The following is an 11,539-nucleotide window of genomic DNA, read 5'->3' as shown; positions in this document are numbered from 1 at the left end:
CTCCATGCATTGGACAACTTTGCTCACATTATGGTTGACCTGCACTTCAGTTATATTCAGAATTAAGCTTTATACAGCACAGGGTGTTTTTAAAATCATCTCTTTTTTGGGAACTTAATAAGTGTTACTGAGAACAGAAACATTTCTGTGATTAAAAAAATATGGGGATCACTGAGTTTAAAAATTAAACAGATTTTTTGTGTGTATAGAATTTCTTGGATCTTTTAATATACTAGTGTGCATTGTGAATGTCCATAAAGTACAACAAATTATGCTGACCAGAAGTATTTTATCATGAAAAAAATGTTTTCCTACCAACAATATTACAGAGCTTGAATTCTCCATAAGAAAATTCAGGAAATGCTGTGCTAAGGTTCAGCTTATGACTCTGACATCTGTCTCTCCCTCATTTGTAAACTCCAGACTCCTATATTCACTTGTCCACTAGGGCTGACCACTTGTGTGAATTGAGCTCAACATACTACCTGACATGTGGCAGAATCTTCATTTTCTCTCAAGGTCCAGTCTCTACTATAATCTTTATAGATTGCATTAACCAAGTTCCTTGCCCTGGATTCGAGTTAGTCTGGCTTATGGAAGCAACATCTAGAGATAATAGAGGAGGAGGAAAAGAGAGAGATGGGCATTTATTCTCTAACTTCCTTCTCAGTTCACTGAAAATATTACATACATCATTTTACAGAGTGTTGGTGGTGTGTTCCCCTATTGAAGGACATAGCTCTGATTAGCCATCTCTATCATACTTACAAGGCTTTTGGATTTGTAAACCACTTCATTTCACTGCCCTTTCAGGTCTAGGGCTTATAAAATCTTTCCGTTTTGCTAGCCCTGAGGTGCCTCACTATAACTCTACTCAAACCTTTATAAATACTACATTCACTAAACATTCTTAGTCATTTTGAGTGTGCCAGGGATCCTGATACACTCAGCAAGCCCAAAACTAAACTCATCACCATCTCCCAAAATAATGTTCTTATTCTTAATGCCATTCATTTCTCTAGGCCAGATAAGACTTTAGTACTTATGCTCAGCCCTAACTCTTAATTGCTAGTCTAAGGTAATGGAAATAGATTGAGCCCCAGTATAAGATACCTGGGTTCCAATTCTAATAACAGCAGGTCCTCAAATAGCATTGTTTTATTAAACAATGTTTTGTTTTAATATTGATGTGATGCCACAGAAATTTAACTCTTGTTTACATTAATTAGCCTATGGTACGTAAAACTGGTTTTGTTACGCACTGTTTCGCTTAAAGTTGCAGAGCCTATGGATGATTTAAGTGAGGACTTACTGTATATCACTGTTAGAGCTGTGTTATCTTAGGCAACTTACTTGGTTTCTCTGATCATTTCTGTAAAACGATGTAGATCATATTTGCCACTGGGAGTTGTTCTGAGTTTTAAACATGGTTGTTTAAAAGAAAAGTAGCATAAAATTTCCTTATGATCAATTATCTTTTAGGAGTCTACTTATTTGTCTTATTTCTAACACTCTAAACTCCACCCCTCATTCATCCACCCTTTCTATATAGCTGCCACAATGATCTAAAATGCAAATCTATTCTTACTGCTCTTCGTCTCAATTGCTTTAGCAGGCTTGTGCAGTCTGTGAGGAGGTGTAAAAGCTTTAGGGATGTGTAAAAAAAACATTCATAACATGACCCCAGTTTTGTATTAGGAAATTATATAGAGTTGCATGTATTCAGTCATTAGTGCAATTACCTTATTATCTTCTATAGAAACCAATTAAAAACTAATGATAAAAATTAATGGTTTACTATACATATAAGAGAAATTTCCTGATAGAAAAATGATAATAACAATGACTAATGGTTGAGTATCTAACTGCTCTAGAAAATGTGCTAAGGTGTTAAATACATTATTTCATTTAGTCATCTTTGCAACTTTCTAAGTTAAATATGTACTAAAAGTAGTTTGGTTTATATATTTTATCAGAAATAATAACTAAAGGCCAATTCCATTAAAAATCTCTGAAAGATATGAGTTTATTTAACCACAAAACAAAGAAAAATATTATATTAGCCTAAAGTTTAATAAAATTTATTGTGTCATAGAATTAATGGAATAAGAACTAAAGCCAAATTTCTATTTTATTATTTTATGTTTTTTGCTTCCCAGAATATATCTCACAGAAGAGCTAAGGTGATAAAGTACTTGGTTTAATAGAATTGTAAATAAAGCATTACCAGTTCCTGCCAAACTTCGTCCTCGGATGCATCATGTGGTAAGAAATTATCTAATGGTAAGTTTCTTGTAATGATTCTTTCTTCTCTGTACAAATTCTACCAACTTACTCTTCATGGCCCAATGCAAGGCTTGCAATTTCATGGCAAAACCTTACCTTGTTCATATCTCATCTTCCTTCTAACTTTGAATCTTTTAGGATCTGTACAATTCACTTTTGTACTTCAGTAAATATGCTTTATAATAATATGTGCTGCATAGAAACATGCTTGTTTGACATTTCTATCTAGGACATGACCACACCTTACACATCTGCAGCAGCTACTTAACCACTATGGAAAAACAAAGAAAAAAAAAGCTTGAAATATCTGTGTGTGAAAGCAGAGAGAAACTTCAGAAACCATTTAAGTTCAGTCCTTACCATTTACAGGTAAAGAAATGGAGGTTCAAGAAATCAGTTGATTTATCAAAGATCACACAATTGATTAATGTCAAAGCTGAGATTAGAAGCCAGGTCCTTGGTCTTTGCTCTAGAGTATTAGTATTACAACAGCAATACTAATTACCTGTTGCATATTTATTCAAGAAGATAATAAGGTATACAGTATTTATTCACCTTAGTATATTCTACTTTATTGATGCAAATTATATATTTGCAATGGAATATTAAATGTAATTTAAATATAAGATAAATACTGAATAAGAGATCACTTAACTTCTTCCTTTCACATCTTTGCCGCAATAGATGAATTGTGGTAATTTTATACTAAGTGTTCAGTAATTACATGTGGACGGAAGTCTTCAATTCTTCAGAGATCAATAACAGAAAAATGTGTTGTTGGAGGTCAAGGAGGTATTTTGTGCTGAGCAGAAGAATAAAAAAATTCTGGCATTGTTGATTAAAAATAATGGGATCATATCTGGTAATATTGCTTGCACGAAGATTTTATAAAGCAGCTCTATGTGTGTGTGTGTGTGTGTGTGTGTGTGTTTGCGTGTGTGTGTGTGTGTGTGTTTGCATGTGTGTTTGCGTGTGTGTGTGTGTGTTTGTGTGTGTGTGTGTGTGTGTGCATGTGTGCATGTGTGATTGAAAAGGGGGTGCAAAATGTTTCCTAAATCTGTCCTGTTTAACCACTCAGGATTCTGAGGGCAATAAGGGGCTAATCTCTCCTAAGTAACACAGTTCTGACAAACATTTAATAATAAAACAGTTCTCATGCTAAGGGTTAAAACCACCTGTAATGTCAATGTATAAGGTGCCATTTGATGTTGGGAAGGCAGGGGGGACACATAGCTCTGCTCTGTTTGTGGAATAAATGAATAACTACAGTGACTCTTTGAACCTGCAGGACTTTCGGCCCCGTGAGAGCTTCCACTAGACAAGGGAATTAATTCCTTCACAAAATGTAATACTTTTTCAAAAGATTATGAAAATTAATATTATATCGAAGTTAGGAAGTCAATTACAATTAGGTTATGCCTATAATTAAATGCAAATTGACAACAACCACAATGATTGCATGAGGTGGTCATTATATAAAGATCTTTTTAAACGCTATTATAGCATTCTTTGTCTGGCCAAATATATTCTAAAAAATATAATGAGAGTCAAAGAAAACAACTGGTTTAATATATGATTAGTCTTTATAGCCAAAGATTCAAAGCAATAAAAGTTCATTATGGTGTACAAAGTGTGTGATGTGGGAGAGGAATGAAATTCAAGGAAGGCAAGACAGAATTTCAAGGCATTACATAAGCAGCCTGGAATAAGAGGTGTACCAATACATTGCAGAATGAAGTGAGTGCTATTTGAAACTTATTTTTTTTAAGTGCTGTGAAAGCACAAAATGATCTTTTAAGGGCTTCACAGATGTATAGAGTGTTTTTACCCATAACAAGGTCCATGGTATTTTTAGATTTCTACTGATAAAATTCTAAATTATTTGCAATCTCCTGTGAACAAACTTAATACTCTAGTCTATATATAAATTCTGCTTTTTTAAAACATTAAAATGAAAACTATGTTTACGCTCCTACATTTTGACCTGTTATAACTGTACTCCTCAAATCAAACAGCATATGTTAGTGTCACATGTTAAGTTCCTTTTCATATAATGCCATTTTCTTGCGACTTGGTCCTAAGAAAATTCCAGACTAAAATAGTGCATCAAGGACTGTGCATAATCAGCCTCACTAAAAACAGCTTGATTAATACTAAATATGTCCTAGTTCCTAATCAATTATGTTAATGGTGTCGCAGGCAGAACATCTGCAAGCCCTGACAAAGCCCATGATCTCAGCATTGCCTGATAAGCGGACTCCTCAAGGAGCTGCTCAGTGCCAGCCTCCTCAGTGCAAGGACTACCTTAAAAGCCTTACAATCCTGCATCTTTGTTATGTTATTCACTTACACAGAGCATTGGGTTGCAGGGTAAAAAGTCAAATTAAATTGCTCTTTAAATGTAACAATAGAACCTAAGTGTCCCACTTAACAAATGACACCTACCATTTCAAATCACAGATTGATAGGCAAAATATTTGCTACTTGATCTTTTATGACCTCTGCTAAGAGATAAACTAGAGTCAAACACTTGAATAATCTGACTATCAAAATCTGTCTCAAATTGGGGGACTGGAGTTCCATGATTTATGTCCACCTCACAACAACAGAATTAGAATCTGATGAAACTTAAGGAGACACTATTATTTATAGGCTATCTCTTGTCCTGTGAACACTTGGACTGTGAGATAGTCACTTGTCAGTTTTGTGACACATTATATCAAGTCACATAAGCTATTATAGTCCAAATGCCAAAAGAAATATAACTCTTCTCTCTCTCTCTCCTCTCTCTTTTTTGAACTGGGTTCTATAAATTTAGGAAAAAATTATTTACTAGCTAGGTAAATTAGACACAATAGTAGCCAGTGATGAGATTACTCAGTTTTTGTTGTTTTGTTACCTTCAGTATAAACTCAGTTATATTTGAGTCTAGTTAAGAAAGTTTTGAAAATATTTAAGTCCTATCAATTACAAGCATGTACAGATGTTGTAAGTTTGGAATTTACGCCTTTAGAAAACCATATATGACAGAAATGAAAGAGTCAGAATCATTGTTTACTCAAAAACAAGTACTTAAACAACTCTAATTTATGAGGTAAATATTTAAGCTGCTTTATTTACATATTAATTAAACTTAGAGTTTACCAAATGCTACGGACTGAATTGTGTCCCTTCGCAATCTATGTGTTGAAGCCTTAACCCCCATGTGACTGTATTAGAGACAGAGCCTTTAAGAAGTGATTAAACTTAAACAAGATCATAAAGATGGAATTCTGATCCTATAGAACTGGTGTCCTTCTAAGAAAAGGGACAGTGGAGCTCTCTCCCTACCATGTAAGAACACAATGAGGAGGAGGACATCTGCAGGCCAAGAAGTGGCTCTCTCTAGAACTCAACTGTGAAGGGATTCTGACCTTGGACTCCCAACCTCCAGAACCGTGAAAAAACAAATTTCTGTTGTTTAAGTCACCCAGTGTTTGGTATTTTGTTACAGTAGCCCATGTATACTAAAACACCAAGGTTGATCTGAATTTTTTTTGAAAAATTAATATATCAAGAAAAAATTGCCTTTATATAATTGTTACACACATAAAGTCTGGAGCCAAGTGAATGACTGGGTGAAGGAAAAGAGGAAGTCAATGGTGATAGTGGGAAGTTTGCCCTATCCAAGACAATAACCTTTAAAAAACATACATAAAAGACCTTTGTGGACCAAACAAAATATATCTACAGCTGAATTGAATAGGAGACAAAAATTTCAAACCATGAACTAGATCTGGACTGTTCTCTACATGTTCAAGAAGGATTGTTGATTTGAAATCTTGGAGTGAGCCATTACAAGATCATTGCATTAAATCATGGTCTTTAATGACCAAATTATTTTTTTATATTGGAATTGATACAGTACTGATTTACAGATCATATGGGATTTTTATTTAAAATTTGCAAATTCTAATTCATTCACTTCATATGGATGACCAAATCACAATATTTTACTTACTGTATAATAGGTTGTTATAATTTACAAGTATAATGTAATGTTTCTCCCATTCCCAGTGGCATTTCTCTTGCTTTCTTATAAGCATTTTTAGAATGCTTATGTAGTTGGCCTGAAACTTTTTCTTTTTCCCAGATAACTAGCAGTCAAAATGTCTTCAAAAGTGGCATTTCAATAATTCTAAAGGACATTTGGCCAATTACAGGTTATTCAGGTGACTAATACTAAATTAAAAGCATTTTTAGAAACATTCAGTTGCTCTCCACCTCCTTCCCAAATCATCTAGAGATTTGCTACTCAGATGTGGTCCTCTTCCAGCAACATCTGCAATCCTTGGGAACTTGGTAAAAATGTAGAATCTCAGCCCCTACCTCAGAACTACTAAATCAGAATCTGCATTTTCACAAGATCCCATGTGATCTGTGTGCACATGAAATTTTGAGAAGCATTGCTGGGGTACTCCTGACTAAAATTATGTTTTCATCCCAGAACTGCATGAGATCTAAAGCACAAAACTTTAAGCGTCAATTTTTAAAAACTGTTGACATCTCAGAAAACATGAACATATAACCCTCAAAATCAAATGGCATAGTAATAAAACGAAAAGTTCCCAGGGCATAGAACTAGAAATCCAAGGCTGGAATCCCAGTCCTACTCTTAATTAATTTAGCATAAGTAAGTAAACTGCAAGCCTGGGTTTTGTAATATCAAATGTAAAATGCATATAGGTATAGCAAATGTAATATTATAAATAAATGTGAGTCAAATAGAGCATAGCCATAGGCATGACGTGGTCAGGATCTAGCCAGACAAATGCAAAGAACATGTTGATGTCATAATATAACCTTGGGAAAACTTCTCCTGCCCACTACTCATATCCTTCTCTGGCTATTGAATTTGTAAAACATAAACGGATAGCCGAAAGTAATTCTATTTCAATGTTCTATGGGAAACTCTCTTGTCCCTGACTAAAGCCATCAGCATCCTGCTCTGCCTAACTGGGCCTGTTTTATATCAATGGATTTCCATCTTAGTTAATAGCACTGTTGTCCACCAGATACCTAATTCAGAAAGCTGGAGTCATTTTAATTCCTTCTTCTACCTCAGCACCTAGATCCAATCTGATACTTAGATCAGTTGCTACTCTTCCAAAATCTATTTCTAGTCCATCTATTTTTCTCCATCTACTACACTACTATTTACTTCAAGCTTTATAACTTGTTTTGACCACTCTTTTCCCAAGAGCCTGCAACCAATACCACCAGTCTACCTTGTAGGATGAGAGCTAAGTTGATATTTCTAAGTGAACATGTCTATTCCATTAATGAAAAACTCCTCACCTTCTACAGACAAAAATAAAAATTCCTTGGCCAAGAAGGAAATATGTGTATTTGTATGTGCACAAAATATCTCTGGAAAGAACTAAATTGGTTACCTGTAAGGAGAAGAACTGGGTAGTTGGTGGATAAGGCCAGGAGAAAAACTTTTTACCCTACGCTGTTTTTGTAACTTTTAAATTTTGAACCATGTAAATATATCAAAAATTTAAAAGAAAATAAAAGTTCCTCATCTGAGTGAAATAGCATGAGGTCAAAGATTTGCAAAAATGCAATCAGACAAAAAAGGAAGAAAGGAAAAGGAGAGAAGAGTTAGATAAGTAAGAATAGAAAACGTTGATAAATCAGCAGCCTGAGTATATTGGGGATTTATTTTAGTATTCAATATTTCATAATAAAACTTTAAAGATAAAAATAAATGTCAAGCTTGCCTATACAAGGTACTTCATGATCTGCCCTCTGCATGTCTTTGTATCAGCCTTCCCAAACTCTCTCCATGCTTTTTACCTTCTCTCCATGAAGAACTAATTACTTCTCTGGACCTTTCTTTCTCATCCCATGCCTTTGCATATGCCACTCCTTTTATTGTTAATGCTCTTTCCTTCCTTGGGTGAATAATGAACACCTCTTCCTGGGATTTCAATTTCACAGCCATCTCTGCCTTTTCTGTGATCCTCCTCACCTGTTCTAGCCAGAGCTATGCCCTTTCTTCTCTAACCTTTCACAGTACTTTGTACTAATTTATTTTTTGTTTCTTATTCCATTGTGGTGATCAGCATACCTCTTAAAATACAGCAACCAAGGACCCTCTTGGTGGCTCTGTGCTTTATAGAGCTGTTCTGGATCCTTCTCCAGCTACACTCTGCCCTGGTTCTAGGTGTCAGTGCGAGGATAGGGTGTGGCCACCTAGAATCCCTTCTCTCTTATACTCCAGATTCCGGGACCCTGATTTTTTCCCCCTAAACAGCCCTTACTCTGATGCCAGTGGCTGTGTGGGCCTCTTCCTGAATGAATTCTCTTAAGCGTGGTTACCCCTAGTCTCAAAGAGTGGCCAAAGCCAACAGGTAGCTGTTGAACAGAGTGAATACAACTTAGACAAGCCGATTGGTGTCCACATGTGTACACTGACAGTCCCTTTCAGTGTGGGACAGAGTAGGGTGGGAAGGGTGCTGTGGTGATCTGGGGGAGACCTCCATTTTTCTCTTGCAAAAACTAGTGGCGTACTTGGCTTTAATGATTTGCATTTTATATTGGGCTCTTCTTTAATTAGTTTTAATTTTCTATCTGTAAACTAAGTCTTGGTAGGGCATGAACTTTTTTCTATTAATCTCTGAATCTCCAGTACTTTGGACAATATCTAACATGATCCCATGGTCGGGATTTAATAAATAATAGTTGAAGGAATGAATGGAAACTTAATGAAAAGATGTTAAATGTCTAGCAAATTTAATTATGATAATACTTTCATCATCTAATTTTGCTAATCTTGGACATCATATTTTGAAGAATTACTTATTACTTGTAGTGTTAACTACTAATTCTATAAAGTACTTATGAGTTGGCATTTAAGTTGCCATTTCATCCTAACAATAACTCTGTGAACTCAGTACTATTCTTATCTCATTTTAAGGATGACGAAACTCATGAACAGTGAGTTTAAGTAACTTCCCAAATTTACACACCTAGTAAGAAGTAGAAATCAAATTCAAACCCAGAAATTCTGACACTAGAATCTTAAGACAATAAATTGATCAAGTGGTGGTAAAACTGCAAGAATCACAAGGCATATTCTGGTCCATTTGTCTCTATACTTTCTGGTTGATTTCCAGGGTACAAAGCTGGTCATTATTCTGGAAGCTGGTGGTCACCAATATAGAATCTTAAGAGGAAATTTTTGGTTTTCTAAGAAGGAGCAAACTGTAATTTCAGGAAAAGTAAACTGTAACTATGTAGTATATGTAGACATACTAAAACTATTTGAGAAAATATGGATTTTGTTGCTTTTATTATTTTGTTTTATTTCTCTACATTCTATTTTAACCATAATAGAGAAGATCTTTGGAAAAACTAAAATACTTGCCTTCAAGAGTAAGTAAGGCTGGAGTGGGTCTGGAAGCTTGTTCTGTTGGTAATGGAGGAGGTATGGCTGGGCTTTGTCCTGTACACACAATACAGAAATAGGTATTGAAAAAACAGTATTAAAAATTTAATATCCACAACTAAAATAGCTAAATCTGTCCCCAACATGCATAATTCATAATCTGAAGTATAAATTCATATTATTATGCAATAAGAAAATTGTTATTAGGTGAGATTTTTAAGTGGATACATACATAAGTTCAGCTCTCTTCAGAGCCATTTCTGGACATATTACTTTTCATAGATGTATACACAATGTTAAATTTAGCTAATGGACTTCATTAATTAAAAATCTACATGCAATCAAATAAAGCAATTTATTTTCAATATGCACTTAAATTATGGAAACTAAAATCACAGAAGCTGAGAGAAATCCTAATACATAGAAAAATCATTTTTTTTCATTGAACTAAAAATTCTCAAATGATATAATAAAACAATAAAAGAAGGTTAAAATGTATAGGACTTTTGATATCAAAAATTTTCTCCTGCCAAAATAAATGACCTGCAGTTAAGTAAATAATGGGCCAAAGGGAAAATATATTCAGTTTTATAGGACCTTGAATAGCTCCCTTAAGTCTCTGGGCTTATTATGAACTGTATAAAAACCCACAATCATTTCCGAGTGCTTCCTTATCCCAAGTGATTTTTTTTTAATTAACCAAAACCACCTAGGCCATGAACTGTAAACATTAACTAACATATGATTTCATATGAAATGCTTGCAATATGTTTTATCATTAATTTTCATTTCATGAACTCCTGCTCTTTCTTTTTTAATCCAGGAATCGACTTGGGTATATGCACCTTCTAAAATCTCACTGACAGCTAGATATTATCAAATGTCAGCAGATCTGCCTGCTTACTGGAAGTTTTCCATTTTTAGAATTCGTCAAAATCATTTCACCCTTGTGAATTGTGGATTACCAAGTGGAGTAATCAGAGGTGCACACACCACATTCTGGTGGTGGTGAGAAGGGAAGAACCCTAGGCCTGGACCGTCAAGCCAAAGAGAGGTTGGTCTGAATTGACTACAGGATTTCCTTCTAGTCATTGCAAACAATAGGTTGATGCATGAGCATGTTCAGGTATGTATAAAAGCAAAGCATATTGTTTCATAACATGCAGGCTGTATACGTAGAAAATATCAATTCAGATTATATTTTTCCCTCATGAGCACAAAGATTTAATAGAAATGATGCAATATGTAAGTTCCTTTTTTAATGAGCAAAGAAAAGTAAGGCTGGGAACACCAAAAAAAAAAGTTTGATCCACATTTTTCCCCCAGTTAAACATTTATATAGGGCTTACTATGTAACTGGAACAATCACAGTTTTGATAGATTGTCATTTAATCTTCACAAGAGTCTTAGGGTGTAAGTATAATTTTCATTTTATAGTTTGAAAACTGAGGCAAACAGAGGTTCAGGCCAGTCAGCTCCTAGGACATAGAACTAGATTTCCATGCAAGCACTAGATGTGAGATGCTTAAAGTTCCTCTCTGATTGTCTAAGATGAGCAAAGCATTGTCTTCTATAAGGGGGTCCATGGCTGCAGCTGGGAAGGGACAGAAAAGAGACACTTCCACCCTTTGTCCATCCTATTCGTAAGTCAGAAGGATGTCTACTTGGAGAGATTTATTCCCATGTCTTGCTTGAGAGCTGTTCTTGAAAAAATTTCTAAGGCGGGATAGCTTTAAAATCTAGTTTTAAAATCTAGGGAGAACCTAGGTTTAGGAAGAAGTCACTTAAATAACTAAAGCTTAAAGTACAAGTGGCTAT

The 11,539-nt window shown here is 34.8% G+C and overlaps 1 protein-coding gene across 3 annotated transcripts in view; it reads right to left on the bottom strand.

The window, feature by feature from the left end:
* TRDN (triadin) overlaps positions 1-11,539 on the bottom strand; it is a 241,034-nt gene that overhangs the window by 86,894 nt on the left and 142,601 nt on the right. For all 3 annotated transcript variants that reach the window (XM_011358757.1, XM_011358759.1, XM_011358760.1), the window contains one exon: positions 9,701-9,778. In XM_011358757.1, the coding sequence (XP_011357059.1) occupies positions 9,701-9,778 (78 nt within the window). The remainder of the gene's footprint in view (positions 1-9,700; positions 9,779-11,539) is intronic.

Source organism: Pteropus vampyrus, unplaced genomic scaffold (assembly GCF_000151845.1).
Source record: "Pteropus vampyrus isolate Shadow unplaced genomic scaffold, Pvam_2.0 Scaffold43, whole genome shotgun sequence".
Classification (NCBI taxonomy): Eukaryota; Metazoa; Chordata; class Mammalia; order Chiroptera; family Pteropodidae; genus Pteropus; species Pteropus vampyrus.
This window is presented reverse-complemented; position numbering and strand designations above follow the sequence as displayed.